Source organism: Branchiostoma floridae, chromosome 17 (genome assembly GCF_000003815.2).
Source record: "Branchiostoma floridae strain S238N-H82 chromosome 17, Bfl_VNyyK, whole genome shotgun sequence".
Taxonomy (NCBI): Eukaryota; Metazoa; Chordata; class Leptocardii; order Amphioxiformes; family Branchiostomatidae; genus Branchiostoma; species Branchiostoma floridae.
Genome location: NC_049995.1, coordinates 17,738,527 through 17,757,498, shown reverse-complemented (window position 1 = coordinate 17,757,498; position 18,972 = coordinate 17,738,527). Strand labels below are relative to the sequence as shown.

The window sequence follows — 18,972 nt, the reverse complement described above, 5'->3', positions numbered from 1 at the left end:
ATCTATGATGACTTTTCATTTTGGGAAATGAGCCAGAGAAATACTTCGTTATCTACTTTAGTATATTACCTGATAGATATCAAGTTGAAAGTGCCGTATAAAGAAGATGATGTTCTTCAACTAGATCTCTTTTGCATATCAATTTACAGCTAGGGTATAAAAACTCTCTCCAGCAAGACGACAAACAACGGATGTTGATTGAAACGTTGACCGTTTTCAATATCATGTCCAGCTGCTTGAGTAACTGCTTTTGGACGTATCTTATTACCTGGATGTCTAATCTTTATCGAAGACAAAGATGATGCTTTGAGATGTGAACGCTCTGATTTAGATGATGTGGTACACGAAGCAACTTGACGTCATTTTGACCAGAAGGCGCTCTCTCTACAAGATGAATCCACTCTTAAACCCGAGGGATTACCTGCCCCGAATAATGGCTAAATCTTGCATACAGAGCTCCATAAGTGCCCCGGTTGTCACATTATTCTGTGCTTCAGGCTTCTTGAGGTGATCTCCGGGTGTTATTGAGGAGTTTTCTCGGGGAGGGTAATGCGTGGGAAGGCCGGGTCCCTCGGGACTCGGACATATGGAAGGATTTACCGGGTCAGGTACCGAGTGGGTTTACGGTTCTAGTATGCAGTGGAAGATGAAATACATTTTATATGTAACTGCCCCCATTGTGAGGACAAAAGTAACAACCTTTTTGACACAATCAAAACAATATTTCCAACTTTTCACCAATTAGTAGACCTCAAAAAACTATATTTCTGTTGAAATCACAGAACCCACTAATCATTTTTTAAAGAAGTGGCACTTTTCATCAGCCACTGCCTCCAAAGAAGTAGTCAAACCTCCCAGTAAAGAAAGTAGAAGCATGTACATAGATAGCTGACGTGTGTGTATTATAGAATAGACACTTGCTACTTTTTACTGTCTGTATCATTGCAATTAGCCTACGGGCATGGATTTGCAAATAAATAAAATATATAATGTATATCAACCCAGTCATATGCAGGATAACGTTTACTCATTAAACAACCAACTAGTTAGATTCTGAAAACGATTAAGACTTTTCAAGTAGCATTCACTAGCTTTCCTCAAGGACTGAGTAAATGTTTAGTTACCTGGTTTATGGTTCTATTGTATATCACCCCAATGATTCGCAAGATAGACGTTACCCCAAAAAGTAGTTTTTTTGTTTTCTTTCTTTATTCTAAAAAAACAACAGTAGTTCAAATACTAAGAAACGGATACTAGTGTTTCTACTCTACTAGTATTGCATATGGAGGGATAAGATGTACTGGTCTCTCTCAAAAACGTACTTACTCAAGCAGCTGCATATATGATTTAGGAAACGGTCAGACGTTTCATAATTCTGGTAGAATCCATTACCTTTCGTTAGTTAACGTTACACTTAAAGAGAAATGACAATTTTTTGTTCGATAAACTTAGGCATCAGAGCTAGAAATGTATGCATTTAACCTCTTTGATATTAACCAAAAAAAAACAATAGATTTACAAAGAAAAATAAGATGCAACTTCCTTAAAGTTTCTTTTCTTTTTTTCTCTCACAAGATCCTGCATATTGATAATATGAATTTCAGATATTCCTTCCACGACAACAGTTAAAGACGTTCTACCTCGCAAGGCAATAGAATTCCTAAAGAGTCTTCACCGCTAAAGACCCATTCAGAGAGCTCGAGTATGCAACCTGCAATGTAATATGATGGATGATAATTTTCTTTTTATGTCCGTAGAACACATCACGTTCAAGAGCTGACCTTTCTAAGCGCACGTGTAATAACAATAAATCGAAATGTAAATACATGACTATAATAAGTTGACAAATCTTTTTATACCACAATTTGATCATACATTACTAAAAATCGGAGAGAATTTGTTGTCATGTGAGCTTCCCATAACAACTGCAATGATTACTTACTTAAACCTTCCATTTTTTTTTCAAAACAGTTGTAGTATATTGTGAATGCAATTGATAGTTTCTTACTTGAAACATAATCTTTCACAGCATCTCTTATGCCTGCTGCAGGTATAAAACTATGTAGTTAACGTCAATGATATACGCTGATAGCATTTCAGTTCCCCAAGGCGCACATGTTGTAAAGCAAATGGGAGCCTTTACAAATATGATCGTTTCTTTAAGAATGAGGAAGCGATGCTACGGGGAGTTTTACTGGTCACCTTTAATTAAATGGTTTTATTTATGTCGTCCCGTTTGAATATGTCTAAAGCTCCCTAGACAAAAGCTTGACCCAGATTCCGTCTCCGTATTATTCCTGCCAAAGCAAGTTTTCCTAAATTATCATTTCATCAGTTTATTCAGTAGCACAGCATTGGGTATATCCGAAAATGAACACCATAGCAAATCAAAATAAATTATAAAAACCACAGGTTCTACTGCATTACAGAGGGTAAACACCAGAGGGGGCGTGATTGACCTTGACCTTATTTCTTACCAAGACCTAGCCATAGGCAAGATATCATCATAATCCATTACAGCTTCTGAAATTATACTGACTGCAAATGTCTGGAAAGACACACGCACATGCACACACACGCACACGCACATGCACACACACGCACACACACACACGCACGCACACACACACACACGCGCGCGAGAGAGAGAGAGAGCACACACACATTCTCTCTTTCCACCCCCATCTCTCTTCCCTTCTCTCTCTCTCTCTCTCTCTCTCTCTCTCTCTCTCTCACACACACACACACAAACACACACACACACAAACATAAACATAACAATGACAAAGATAGAGACTGACCTTGAAAGGCGGCAGCGTACGGCCCCAGGTTACCCAGGTACGTGACCTTGGTCTCTATGGCGGCCTGGGTGTGATCGAACAGCTGCCGCTTCCTGTTGACGTCATGGACCCCCGCCTGGAACGCCACCTCCTCGTCTGAACCCTGGGCGTCAAAAATGGCTCCTAGAATAACATGGGACAAATGAGGTCATTTCAAAACCTCGCAAATATTCCGTTTTTTTTAAATTTTTCTTAACTCTGAATCTTCTTTTAACAAATCGCAATGCACTGCAAAATTACAATTCACTGCAGAGTCACACTACCGTAGTATATTACTAGTATATTCACATTTCTAAGCAGATATCCGGCCGGGTTAGAATTAAAATCAAAGCGGGGCCCGACCAGGCCCGAACTCAATTGATTCGGCTGGGGCAGGGAAAACCAAGGTCGTAGCACGTGGCCCAATCGTTACAGCTAAAACAGCTTGAATTCTTAGATCTTTAATTCTTGAATGTATCGATTGTCGTTTTCTTTTTTCTTTTAAATTCAAATTTGCTGAGGACAAAATGCACACTTTTCAACTTGCAACCACATTTAGATGTTTCGTGAATGGAAAACAACATGTTTGCACCTGAGGTCGAAAGATAAAACGAAATTAAACAAAAACATCACCAAGAGATAAAATCAGGACGCTCTTGGTGGATCTGTACATCTGCAAATCACTACTGGCGCTGGTAATGGTAATGGTGTCTCTTTATTGACGGCGGAGCCTTGCATGGAAAAAAAGTTAGACAACATTTTCGGTTTATGAATCTTTGGACTAACGCTCTATAGCAGACGCACCTCATAGTTTGAATATTCACGGCATTTTCTGGCCAAATCTTGCTAAGCCATCAAGGCTTTGCATACTTTTAAAAACGCTCATTTTTTTGCTGAAAGATATACTTTTAACTTCAAAAGGAATGTATGAGTTGGGCAGAAAAAAACGATTTTTTCAGGTAATTTCTCCAAGCTTTATTTGCACGCTGTAATTGGCAACATACGGTGCATAGTTTATCTACATTCTCAGTTCATTACGTGTTCGATCACCCGTACATTTTCCGGGATGCCTTTTCGGTAATCAAACAGCTGAGTGCGTTCTGCCATGAGTTCTACAATGGTGATGCTTTTAACCATTCAGCAATGGCAGGAATTTCAATCTAACGAATCGAAAGCTCCATTAGGCTGGGAAATTATCCCCAAATGGTGAAAATTGGGTCAAGCGTTCTGAAAGCTGTAGACTGCACGTCTCTCTCTTTGTTTGTGTGTCTGTTTCCATCGCCATGATGTCTTTGCGATTTCTACGTATTTTGTAGGCATAGGACTAGTACAATTGGTACACGTGATATCTTATCTCGCAGGCACAAAACTCTTAAATCTGCATATTTTTTGGAACGAAAACAGTTTTCCTGAGTCAGATGAATTTGACAAAGCCTAAAACATCAAGTGTCGTGAATGTTATTTCAGAGTGTACATTAAGAAAAGAAATAAAGAAATAATCATTATTTAAAGCAGGTTTATGACCAAATGTAATATAACATGCATTATTATCCGGTCGAACTTTGCTTTTAAGAGCAACTAACTAAGTAGTGTGGTCTATATCTACATGCACGACGAGGGGAGTGGAAACAAAGTATTGAAACATACAATTTTCCTCATTATGTTACTCTCGTTATATTAAGTGATGTGCGTTGGACGTGCCTTACACTGTTTGTACTTCCATTATGTAAATCTCTGGCTACCATCTTTGTCCTCCCGATCTAATCTACTGCATTATAGATGATTGATAATCAGGCTTGACAGTAAGAACGCTGAAGCCCCAGAAACTCTGAATGATTTAAATCGACAGAAAACACATGTTTGCGGCAATCTCATCAAAACGGAAGCCCTTTATATTAATTACCAATATACCAGTTCAGTAATGCTGGACAGAAACGAGTGGAGACACATGTGTCACCTCCAAAAAGAGGATGAACTGAACTGAACTGAACCAATATATCAACTTGTTGCCGTATCGTCAGCTGAACGACAATGGTACCAGTCAACCAATTGCTTCGTGATTATATCTTGAACGTTTTTTAACTATTGCCCTACTTCATTGCATATAACGCTAGTTAACATTTATCCGTGGGGTGACCTTTATCCGTTGTCTTTAAAAACAGCACATTTAGAGTATTAAATCTGTGGACTGTGGGTTCAAATTTGCCATAATTTCAAAATGTTCCGATTTGAAACCACCGTCCGTTGACTTCATATCCCTAAATACATTTTTTCTTACAAACAACGAATATAGGTTACCCTCGGATAAAGGTGAACAAGCGTTACCCCCGTTACGGTAACTTTCTGTACATCATCGGATATGACATAAACGATTGGCCGTAAGATACTTCTTAACCCTATCTAGACCGGGGGGGGGCTAAAAGTGCCTGCGCCAACTTTGACGTCATATAACTGGCGAACGACGTGTGCTAGAACTACGAATCTTGGTGACTTTTCCTAAAATATTGTTAGCAACAATTCTGTGAAAAAAAATTAGTTTGTAATTTTTCGTGTTGCCATGGCAACGGGTTTCTGACAGGCATATTTTCCCAAATTTACTAATTTCAGTTTGAATTATGGGATTTCATGGTTTTATTGCTACATCAAACTTGTTTATCTATATCATGAACATCCTGTGTAATTTAAACTCACATTTCAAATCAAATATTCATAATTTATGCTAATTTGATGACGCAATGGGTCAAAATCCAAGATGGCGGACAATGTCATTTTCAACGATAAATACATGTAATTTTTGCTCAAATACCGTCAAAATCTTTTATTTTCTTATAAAACACAATCACTTGATCATTTTAGTCCATTTCTATTGGGTTTTGGGGTTATATGTGGAAAAGCCGTATTTTAGAAAATTCAAGCTTGTCGATCCAAGATGGCGGACAAATTACGTCATTTTCTGACGTCATATAGACGTCAGTGTCGTCGTCATTGGCAACAAAAGACTTAGCAGACTTAGAAGACACTAATAAGATAAGCTTTATAGTCAGCATTTTGTTCAATTCATTTAAGTATAGCGGAAATTTCATGTTTTGACGATTTTAGCCCAAAATATGACATTATGACGTCATAATTACGTCATATTACGTCATAACGATACCAAAAATACAGAAAATATTAAACTTCACTAGTTCATCATCCCCTCCAAATTTGGTGATCGTAACCCAAGCCGTTTTGAAATTACGAAGGGGGGGGGTCAAAAGAGCCCCCTGGTCCCAGGAATCCCAAAAAAGCCTGGTCTAGATAGGGTTAAATCTTCCTTTTCAGTATCTTCATTGGAAGGAAAACGGCGTCCGAGGCGAGTTCATGGGACGAAATGTAAAACATGTAGTATGCATGAGCGTAGCTGAAGACAGTGCATTAAGAATTCGCTCGATAAATGTACGAAGTACGTTCCAGTCACCTAATGAGCTGCGTGTGTGACATGCTTCATTAATTGTTCACTCCATTCTGATTAACTTGCTACAGATGTTATTCTCTAAGGACCTGTCTGCTGCTGCCAGATGGATTAGGAGTACATTTTACATGATGCTGTCAGTTATGCCATGTCAAACCTTGAAAACATCTTAAATCAACTTAAACACAACTCATTCATCCGAAAATAGTTTCATCAGGTTGGTAGAATATAGGATAAAGTAGAAATTCTTTGTACACAACCAGTGGGTACTTATAATAGCTTAATCGAAGATTTAGAATACTTCGATTAAGCTATGTAAGTACCCACTGGTTGTGTACAAAGAATTTCTCCTTTATCCCACAACTCATTCACTTTAAAAACGCTATGTGAAATTTTAAGATTAAATAGTTTTAGCATCGTTTTGACAGGATCTGAAAAGGTATTCCCAACGATCGGACATTTGAAAATACTGCATTCTACTAGTCATAGATTCTACCTGGCTCTCAATTAAAAAGAAAACATCGGAACCGATCAAAACCATTCTTCCAATTCTCCAAGTGACCTATTACACCGCTTCCACCTCCCGCATAAACAAGCTAACATACCAACTGGTTACAATGCCTTCGCTTTCACGTAGTTTAACTAATAATGTTTCCAATATGACTGGGATTTGGTAATAATGCTGGACAGATGTTATCATCAAATCGCCTTTCCGTTTTGTGCTGACCGGCCTGAAGTCTTCATCATGTCCAAATGACCTTTCACTTGTCGGTCAGTTGGACGGTCTGTTAAGTCACGTGATGCCAATGTGACGATTGGTCAATGTTACACTTATGCAGTTGGAGGCTTTTAACACAAGACTTCAACAGTCAAACTTACTGCCCTTGTTGCTGAATTCCAATTTTCAAGTTGTTTTCTCACAGTCCAGTGCCTGGCTGCAAATATGAGACAACCCCAAACAAAACGCTTCGCAGACACCGTTAAATCGTTTTGGAACCTAAAGCTTTCGTGTCAGTTGAACTCACAGAAGATTCCACAGAAATCCATTTCTCCTTGCTATATAAAGCTTGACCTTATTCTCCCTCCCTCATCTTTCTTCGCATTTAATGGGATTGCTTTTCTGGGTGTTTATCTTAAAGTTTCTGCGCGAGGGAGAGGTATATATGTACTTGCCAAAAGATGCCAATTTAGCTTATAACCACTAAGCTGAGAATCATCGTTTCAAGCAAACAGACATATATATTTGCAGAGACTCGTAAGTACAATGGGCAAAGGAGGGCCTAGTTCTAGGGTAAAGGGTAGGTTGTAGGAGCAAAGAGTCAATTTTGCTCAATTATTTCTGCGCTAAATCCGGTGGCCTTAAACGTTTCATTTGAAGACGTCGAATACCACTGAGAGGGTAACGTGTGATTTCCAAGTAAAGCAAGTGAAGTTGTAATAGGTAAAGGAGGACCTATGTTCTACGGTAAAGTAAGGTACGTTGTAGGAACAATTTTGTTCAATTATTTCTGCACTAAATCCGCTGACCTTTAACGTTTCGTTTGAAGCACTGAGAGGGAAATGTGTGATTTCTTACAGCGAGTAAAGCTGTAAGCGTAACATTACACTTGCGATTTCTGTTATTGTTATGGCAAAAAGCTAAAGTAAGTGCACATGCAAGGCGTTTGACCAAATTGCAGCAGTAATAATGATGAAGATCCAATGATGCGGAAGGCTGTTTTGTAATGACTGCACGGCTAACAGAGCTTTTAGGCATTCACGCACAGAATGAAACTGAAAGCCATTCACTGTATTACACACCCTGAAATCTCTGCATCCCATCTTGTGCTCTGAGAGCCTACTGCTATAGTAACCTGGATTCCAGTCTCTCGCTGGCTCGGCCTTATACCGTCGTTAGTGCAGGCTCTCTACGGGGCCAGGGAAGCTCCCAGCCGCCGGGGTAATCGGCCACACCCGGTAGTATTTTCACGCGGTTAGACTTTAGCCCAGGGGGTTAATTATCCGGCCAGCAATTACCCTCCCCCCCCTCCCCCCCTGGGCAAAGTCAAACCGCGTGAAAATTCTACCGGGTGAGGCCGAGTATCCCGGCGGCTCAGACCCACAGTGGCCCCGTAGAGAGCCTGCACTAAGTACGGTAGGCCGAGCCAGCGAGAGACTGGATTCCAGGTTAACTGCTATAGCTGAAAAAGACAAAGGTTAAGATCAAGAATCACCTACTTAGACAATCTAACGCAAACCTGCAATATACTATTTAAGAGCTACAAAGGGCCATTGAGAACAAAGTACTGCGGAAGAAGCTTTATGATTTGGTTCGAGCGAGAGCTAAAATTAACCAAGTGAGTAAGCAGACAATGAAAGGCAGTGAGACTTTGGTCATGTCTTGCTGTACAGCATTTTGGTGCCTTATGTTAACATGCCGTTATATTTTCAATAGATAGTTAAGGACAGTACAAAAGGTATGCATGAATCTGCTTGGAAATTAACTATCAACCATAAATCTTTCGGAAATGCAGATTCTGTCTCACAAACTTGCAATGCCTTTCGACCGATTCCCTTTCCGAAAAATTATCACAACAAATAGCGCAGGAGCCCCACCACAAATGTCGAAATGGAAATGTAATTTACAGTAGAAACGAAAATCTCGTGTTACACAATGCGATTTACCAACACAAACCAACATTGTAGAGCAGCATCACGAGAGTTAACGTTAGAAAATGACGTATTTATTTATCCGTATTTTCCGCAACCCGCTATATTTTTTATTACAAAACATAGCGTAAGACCTTAACATTCGCTTCACCACAAATGAAAAAAAGTATTGTAGAGTAGAAACGTTACGAGATGTAATTTACTATCACAAATCAACATTCTAGAGTAGCATCACGAGAGTTAACGTTACAAGAAGACATATCTTACCTATCCGTATTCTTCGTACCGTCGCCTCGGCAGTTTCATGAGTCCCCCACATCAGATAACTGAAGAGAAGAAACGTTCCCGCGTGTCGCACGCCAAGAGATTGTAGAGTTCCGGCTTCCATGGTGTATTCAAAGCTGTAGGCTTCTCCAGCCGGCAGGAATGAACAATTGCAACTCCCTACTCACATCGGGTTCCAGTAGTCATGGTTGGAGTGTTCTGTCGTTAGGTTTATTCAAAGATCCACGTCCCGTTTAACCAATTAAACGCCTCGACGCAGGATTTTCCAACCGCTTTGAAGGACAAATTGTAACGCCCTACGCCTTGCGTCAAAGAACAACTGTTTCCAGTAGCCACGGACTCTGTCCGTTTGAGTGCCCTACCTTTGGCTTTTGCAACGCTCCACACCCCTTTTCAGCCAATTAAAGCGCCTGGCTGCAGGATTTTCCAACCGCTTTGAATAAACAATTGTAACGTCCCAAGCCTTGCTTCGGTCAATTTAAGAAGAACCGTTTACAGTAGCCATGATCTCTGTCTGTTGGAGTGTTCTTTCGTTTGTTTTATGGAACGCTTCACGGCCTCTTCGTCCAATCAAAACCACAACCATCAACAGTTCAGGTGCGACTGGAGCGAACCGTCTGGCCTCAGCGTCTTGCTTGTCTGCTTTCTGTGTACTAATTACATTACAATATCACCATAGGGAGAGTCGGGGTGGTAGTCCTGCCTTTACATTTCAATGACGCACACCTCAATGGACGGCGCTCACTTTTGCGAATAATGCTCTTCTCTTGATGTTGGTACTTTGGTGTAGAACTCTGACGCAATCGCTATCAGGACTTGTGATCTTTGAACAGCGTGTGTACTCGTCCTGAGGCAGCCTCGATTTTAGAGTTACTCCACTGTGTTCTTTTGCAGTAATGATCTTGAAATGCTCTGCAGCTGTAATCTGCCTTTCTTCAATTTCTCCACCGCATTCTGCTCTCCGCGTACCTCCGTTGCTCTTTTAGTTTTCTTTCTGACCACAGAATTCGTCTGACGAAGAAGCTGACTCTTCTTGCAATCGTTGAAGGTTCTTTCGTGAATAATCCAATCTTTTGTCCGGGAAAAATACTCTTTTCTGTGAAATATGAATGCTGAATTCCATATGCTGAAGTCTCGGCCTAGATAACGGTGATCCTCTGCGGTTCAGGCGCTCTGAACACCACTCTGACTCATGCGCAGAAAAGGTCCGAAAAATCCAGCTCTCTCTGAAGAGGTATCGATTTTTTTCTACCTTATGAATATATTTTAAGCACACTACGTTCTGTACTTATTCATGCACATTATGAACTTCATACTGCCAGACGCTGCATATTCCGAAGAAAAAATACTTTTGATCTTTTGAACCGCGATACCATGGTGTTTCTGTACCTTAATAAGCACTCTAGGATGTTGCTTTTGCGTTAGATTGCATCAGTAGTAAATTAGCATTGCATATCCTGCATACTGGCCTATACACCTTTCTCACGCGGCGGCCATGATAGATCGAAGAAGAGGTCAATGAGGCAAACAGACAAAACTTATTTCTAAAATCAGGTCCCATTTAGTTTTCCCCCAAACCACACAAATTTTCATGATATAAGATAGAATAATAAATATTACAAGAAGTGTTATGCACCGAAAAATATAGCAATTTAGAGTGGTGTAGACTGACCCCATAGTCCCTTTAGATATGCAAAATAAAAACATAATAATGCAAAGTTCTAACGAATTTGCAGCCATTCACTTATTGGTCGCTTTCCTAATTGGCAGGCTATCATTGGTTGAACTGCTAATTATGATGGACAGCCTTTTGTTTGCCACATTGAACTCGTTTTAGATCAATCATGGCCGCCGCGTGAGAAAGGTGTATAAAGGTCCTAGCCTCTATCAGGCTCCTCAGATCGCCGGAAAAATACTAGTAATATAAATTGGACAAATATAGCCAGGTTACATGTCAGCGAAGTTAGCTTGTTGCAAACCGTACCCGTAATTTTGATTGCATATTAAGTTGTAATATTGAAAACCAAAGTTTATAATAACTAATTAAAAATTAAAGTATGCGCGAGTGAATGTTCAACACCAATCATCAAAATGCAAAGTTTTTATACCGGTGCTTCCCAGAAACTTTCTTGACGCAGCAAATGATAATTTGGTTACAAAACAATAATGCAATCATTTTCAGACGATGATTGAACACCTTACCCAAGAAGGGCAGCATCCGGTAATAATTTGATCTGATATTCAAAAGTCCTTCGTCCTTAAGCCTTTGTCGCACATTCAGAACCCATCATAAGGATCAGATGGCAACAGCACATCAGTAACAACACTGTCAGAAATCGTACTGGGCAACCTAGACTCTCCACACTTATCCAGAAAGCAAGGTTACGGTGGCTGGGGCATGTTGTGAGAATGCCAAGACAGCGACTCCCCAGAGTAGTGCTGAGCTGGTGTCCAGCCGGAAGGAGAAAGAGGGGAGGGCAAGCCATGACGTGGAGGCGAACAGTAGAGCGTGACCTGGCAGAGATGGGATGCACTTGGGAGGGAGTGCAGAGAGCAGCTTCAGACAGGAAGACTTGGAGAGCGATGACGGCCCGCCTCAGCGAAGTCTGATATGCGGCGAGGATGAGTGAGTGAGAAAGAGCTTTACTCCTGACCACTCCCCAACCAAGTTCCGTGGGAGTAACCCAGAATCCGTCCTATTCTAGCTACAGTTTGCTCTTCTGATATCAACCAAGACAAACATGACTTTCCCAACACTGATTTGTCAAAATTTATAATCAAATGCCTCAGACCACGATTTATAGACACTTTTTTTCTCCCAACCACAGATGCCCCTGCTCGCGAACAACGTTATTCAGGTTGTGAAAAGTACAATAATTGTGGACACCAGGCAGCAGGCGTGGTGACCGCGTGGCGCAGCGGTAGCATGTTCGGATTTGCACCGAGAGGTTGCGGGTTCGAATCCGCCTACCGTGCCACCGATCTTGTGCCCTTGGGAAAGGCACTTTACACGACTTTCCTCACTTTACTCAAGTGAAAAATGAGTCGTCCCTCGGATAGGACGTTAAATGGAGGTCCCGTGTATGGGGAGAGCCATACCCCATGCACGTTAAAGAACCCCCACACGTGCGATGGTGCGGTGTGGATGGAGCAAACCATTCTGTCTGGAGTTGGTGATTCACTACAAATCACCCGGGCGGAGGCCTGGCGAACCTTCGTGTCGTATCAGCCATACGGTGATTTACATCATTCACCATGCCCCGGAGAGGAGATAGGCGCCGCCAGGGGACTAAAATGCCTATTGATACAGCACAACATGTTGTGCTGCCCCTACGGCTGATAAAAGGCTATGGGACGAACGAACGAACGAACGACCAGGCACCAGGCTGCTATAGTGACCACAAACATACACAATACATATACAGTACAACCTGAACATATATTAAGTAGAATAAAATAGTTGTACATTAAATACAGGTAAAGCTAGCACTTGTGCATGACAAGCTAAAAGTTTACAACTAGACAGTTGCACGGCTGAAAGTGTATGAATGAATGAATGAATGAATGAATGAATGAATGAATGAATGAATGAATGAATGAATGAATGAATGAATGAATGAATGAATGAATGAATGAATGAATGAATGAATGAATGAATGAATGAATGAATGAATGAATGAATTTTATTAACGTGTCATGCGTTAGAACGGCTTATAAGACACATACAAAATAAATTATAAGTGAACATAGGATAATATAACACAGGAAGAACGGCAGGAACATAATCGGTAACTATTATACAAATCAGATAACATACCAGATATCAAAACATAATCATAATCACAGAAATCTTTTGGTAGATGCCATGGCACATGCACACATAGTGCTTCACGAATAACTCCGAACCATGGTCTATAGATGGTCAGGGCGTCAGCTATGTGAGACGGGAGTTGGATTACAAAGTCTGCCTTATGTCAATAATATACCGAGACAGTCTCGTCAGACGGTTTTTCCTGACAACAGTCATTGTCTTCTCACTCAGTCACCTGGTTTGAGGCAAATTCCCGAGGATCTCAGCGGTTAAGCTGTGATACCGGCTAACACAGGAGCGATTTTCCTCTAAAAGCTTCCCATACTTTAGAGTATTAATGCACGAACTTGTACTATGGAGTGGACAAGGGTGCTATCAATAAGGTAAAAAATGGTTTCAACACTTGCTGCGTCCTGAGTTACCCCATCAAACCCGGCTACAAAAGCAATTCTTCTTTTGCCGAATGTTGCGATTCAGTGGGTTTTTTATTGAGATAATTTTTTTTTATTGTTGCAACATATATTTACAAGACATGGTGACGGCACACTCAAGTCGTGACTTATATTCATGCCGCCACCGCAAAAGAATACAAATACATGGATAGATAAATACAAGATAACAAAACAAGATAACAAAATAACAAGTAGGCAAAGCACTGAAGCAAAAACAACAAATGAAGATTCAAATATATAAACTGAGAATATGATGATTAACTAAGTCCCTTAAGACTGGTAGGATGATGTTTAGTCATTATTGAAGCGATTGGTATCTATCAAAAAAGTCTGCACAAACATTAATATTTTGAAGTTGTCTGCAGAGGACAGAAAAGAAGATCCATTTAAAAGCAATTGTACTAAATTGAGATAAATTTCTTTGGCATTATTTGCAAGACTGTGGAAATAGAAAGTACATGTGCAAGTAACCCAGACAGTTTGCCAGATTCTGTGTTCCGCAAATGTGAGGATGCTGCCCTCCCGTAACCTCGCGAGAAAGCGCGTGATTTAGAGCTGTTGGTCATTAGATGTGACGTCAAAGGTGTAAACCGTGCTGACAGTTTTATTTCGACTTTGCATCTTTTTAGCAACGCCATAATTCTCGTTTGCACCATCAGCTACTAGTTCAAACATGTCTCTTTTGTCCGCACATTGTTTAATCGCTATACAGAAAATCACTGGTTCTTTATTCACAACTAACACCTGTATTTGCCAATGATACAACTCATTACACGGATCTGCCTAGGCAGCTTTGGGCTGGTAGTGGCAGATCCACAGAGATACAGACGAACATACATCATCGGTCGATGTGATCACACATGTTCACACATGTTTACACACGACGGGGTTATACCGCCCCTTACGGGGTGACATACCCTTTCATATGCGTCAGGTCTCCCGTCCGGGTGAATGATGTAAATCACCGTGAGCCGAAGCTAGGTACTCATTTTCACCTGAGTATAGTGAGGAAAGCCGTGTAAAGTGCCTTTCCCAAGGGCACAAGATCGGTAACACGGCAGGCGGATTCGAACCCGCAACCTCTCGGTCACGGGGCGAACACGGTCCCACTGCGCTACGCGGTCCCACGACACTATATATGGGTTTATTTTCATTTATTTATGTATATTTTTTATATTACCAACACTATATATGGGTTTGTAAGACCGTCTGTCACCTTCCTCAGGCCAATACTGATCGCTTCTATTTCGCACTGCAGCGATGGATGTCACGTCCGGAAGATGTAGAGATTGTGTTTGAACATCTTGTTCTATAGACAAGGGCAGGTTTTGAACACTGAAGAAGAGCACTCTTCCTAGTTTTTTTTTAAATTTTTATTGCAACAGATAAATACATAACATGATGGCGGCACACTCAAGCTCAACATGCTTATTTTCGTGCCGTCATCAGAAACAAACTGAGAGCACAAAAGAACATTGAAACAAATACAGACAAGCAAAGCATATAACAAAAGTAATGTTAAGTAACACCATATAACAAAATCATAGAACATAAGAAAATACATTTGAATGTAGGTGGATATTCGGACAGGTACTCCGGGCCAAGCTGGTAGGATAGAGATTCACTTATTCAAATCTTTTTGTTTCTTCCTAGTTGCAGCTTGAGGAAGTTAAAAACTGAAAAGGAACAAACGGAAACAGGCGTTAATAAAGGTAATCTATATGCTATTATATAGGATTTAGCTGCACTCCAAATTTCCCCTTGAACGCTTAGCTTTGCAGCATTCTCTTCTTCACTGAAGCAGACACAGAGGCTCCCATCGTAGCAACGGTGACATAGTCAGTTATGTGTTCAAGCAGTCTTACAATGCTTTAAGAACTTGAAACTCTTTCGTTATATCGTATTTAAGTGCCTCTTTTATTATTGATAACGTGGACAGAGGTAATGTCCCGGACTGAGTGGGAAGATTATGCGAAGTTTGGCTGTCACGTGTAGTTTCTTTGTCATTTGTTACGTGCTTGGATAGGTTCTTAGAGTTCAGGTATAAAAGTTAAGCAATAAGTGGATTTTTTTAGTCAGGGTAACTCAGAACCTGGAGGTGACGACTTTGAATATTTGACAGAAACAGACGTTGTGCCCATGGTAAAAGCATTTTACATTATATCCCTCAGTCGACTCAATTGTAAATAAACACATGGCTGTTGTTAGGGATGCCTAGGTTAAGTTCAGGTATAAAAGTTAAGTGGCACAATCGCTCAAGTGGTCAGGGTGACTCAGAACCTGGAGGTATTGAGTTCGGATGTGCTCACTCTAGTGATATAGGTTTTGATTTAAAAATGATGAATAATTGGTTTATTGAGATACCGATACCAATAATTGATTTATTGAGATTTATTGATTTCGTTACTTTGATTTTAAGTTGATCCACTGCCTGAATGTGTTATTATTGTTATTATTATTGCCATTATTATATTAAGTTATCTTGAGTTATTTGTATTGTAAATAGTTGACACCTGACGTTTAGTTATTTAAGTTTGACCTTTGATTTCAATTTTGATTCAGTTGTTGTGATTTTGTGTTAATTTATGTTGGGGTCGCCCGGCCCACCAGGAGGTATTGAAAAACGCCAGAAGGCGATGTATTTTCCTGGATAAATAAATAAACTGAAACTAAACTGAAACTGATACCCTTTAGCTCAGATTGAGATCATCTTCCAGGGCTCATACAGATAAAGAAAAAAACATACAGTATGTACAAATACATAAACAGATAAAAAAACATACACTAACATACAGATAATGATAATGAATAATTATATTGATGATTATGATGCCAACTTTCTTTTAGGGCCTCCCTGAATGGTTCAACGCTGTACTATTAGCGCCACGCAGCGATCTCAACCTGCAATGCACCTACACCAGAGTCAACACTTGTATTAGCCAAAGTAGCAGCCATTATTTTCTAGAAGATTAAAGCTATTAAAATCCAATCAGTGAAATAGATTAATACATCGATATCAATATTTTTGTAGAAATAAAAGTATTAGAACAGAACTTATTATTGGATCATTAGAAAAACTTGCTTCTTATAGCTATATTAATGTACATGACAAAGGAACATAGGTATTCGTGTAGTAACCTAACATGAATGCATTTAAAACAATTTGGATGATAAATTGTTAGAAGAAATGAATAATTGCAAATGTATGTAATAAATAGTAAAAGATTAGCAAAGACGAAATGAAATGTGTAAATTAAAAGAAACTTAGCAGCTCACTATTCTACCTTAACAGTTTTGGGGGTTTGCTTCTTTTCGATATGCAGTAAGAGATGAATTGTTCAAGACTTTTGTAGCTAAATGGTTTGGATGACTAAAGCAAGAAGATGTTTTCGGTCGGTAAGGTGTGAAAAAGATTGTAGATTTCTAGCACTAATTTTGAATTAATTCTTTTAAAACTGTATTGCAAATCATTATTTCTTTATTCTGCAGACTATGGTCATTCTATTTGAAATACAACCAATAACGATGCCAAACACAAAACATAATGTTTGTTTTGATAAAATCAGAAATATCTTATGTCATTCTCGCCATGACTATTTTTCCATAATTGACAGTGGGTATCTATATAATCACTGTAGCTTCAAAACACAGGATATCAATTTCAACGATTACAGTAACCAGTCATGTCAATTACAGTTACAGTTTACGATTGACTTTGATGATTATGGAAATGATTTTAGCTTCCGCCGACGAATTTTGCTTCAAGGGGAAGCAATCAAAAAACTGAAACTAACCGGTTTGCTTTATAATCTGATTTGAAGCCTTAACCAGACAGCTTATGATATCCGGCAGGGTGTAAGAAAGATTATCTGTATGTGTGGTATGACACCTGTATGTATGTATATGTATATGTATATGTATATGTATATGTATATGTATGTGTATATGTATATGTATATGTATATGTATATGTATATGTATATGTATATGTATATGTTTATGTATATGTATGTGTATATGTATATGTATGTGTATATGTATATGTATGTGTATATGTATATGTATGTGTATAAATAAACCATGAATACTATCCATATGATGAATTTTTGCTGTTTTTTTATTATAATTTAGATATTGTGTTTTTTAAACGGTCCAATGTGGTATCCCGCTGCACTTAGGGCACCGGTGCGGCACTGCGGGGTTCGAAAGATTACATATTACTCAACGAACTTTAGAGATTAAGAACGAGTTTTTCAAAGCTTTGTGTATTTTGTTTACGTATTACACAATATCTAAATTATAAAAAAACAGCAAAAATTCATCATATGGATAGTACTCATGGTTTATTTATACATATACATATACATATACATATACATATACATATACATATACATATACATATACATACATACACGGACATACTAAAACAACATTGCAGCCTGTTATACCTTGCTGTAAAACTCGCTGAATTAAGTTAGTTTTAGTCTTAAAATAACAACCTTTAGTTAGTATATACAACATAACATACTTATCAAAGGTCGATACCCACCAAGGCTAACGTTATTTAACGTTATTGTCACAGATTCTAAATCAGTATTTAAGAGTGTGAACAAGTATGGAATAGCACTGTTTTTTTTTATAGCAGTGAAGTTTATTTGCAAGTTCGTGCCCGAGGGCTAATTGCAAGTACATGGTATAAACATAGTAGATATACAATTGACAATGAACAATTATAAACAATATTCTATTCATCTGTTATAATAACACAACAGTGCCGCAGTGAACGAACCCCGCAGTGCCGCGCCTGTGCCCCAAGTGCAGTGAGATACCATCTTTACAAACCCTGTTATACGTGCCAGACCATACTTACCGACAATCTTTCTTCCGCACTTCTTACCGGATATCATTACGTGCCTGGTTAAACTTCAAAGCAGGTTCTACATAAAGCGGAAGGTTTATTCCAGTTTGAAAACGATTTTGAGTGCTTCCTCTTTCAGCAAAATTCGTCGGCGGTAGCTAAAATGATTTCCATAGAGGCTAATATGACTTCCATCATTATCAAAGTAAATCGCCACAAAAGTAACATAATCAGACGGTTGTCTCGCAACCTAGGGGAGAGACTTTCAGAAGATCTAAAGCCTATCGGAGTCCAAACATCTGAAAGAGTCTACCGCCAGATATACGCACAGCCCCAACTCTGGCCTCCCAACTCTTCTTTAAGTTTGGAAATTTATCCATTTTTTCGTGTTGACATGGCAACCTTTTGTTGACAGGCAGTTTAAACGAAAATCGCTCATTCCGGTTCTAACAATGTATTTTCAACGTTTATATGCTATATTACTGCTACATCTTAACATAGACGAAATCTTATGTTATTTACAATATCTTTCATAATCAAATATGAATAGATTATGCTAAATAGGGTTCAAACTGTTCCCAACACAGTGCGGCCCTAGAACCTGTCAAGTCAGCCTCCTCTTACCACAAAAGAACATTTATCTT

General features: G+C 39.3%; 1 protein-coding gene across 1 annotated transcript in view; it reads right to left on the bottom strand.

Annotated features, from left to right (window-relative positions):
• The window catches only part of LOC118404430 (glutamate receptor ionotropic, delta-2-like), a 31,942-nt gene extending 22,635 nt beyond the window's left edge, over positions 1-9,307 (bottom strand). Inside the window, exons 1-2 of the mRNA XM_035803503.1 lie at positions 9,187-9,307; positions 2,802-2,963 (exon numbers count right to left, since the gene is read on the bottom strand). Coding sequence (XP_035659396.1) covers positions 2,802-2,963; positions 9,187-9,307 — 283 coding nt within the window. The remainder of the gene's footprint in view (positions 1-2,801; positions 2,964-9,186) is intronic.
• Positions 9,308-18,972: the final 9,665 nt, after the last annotated feature.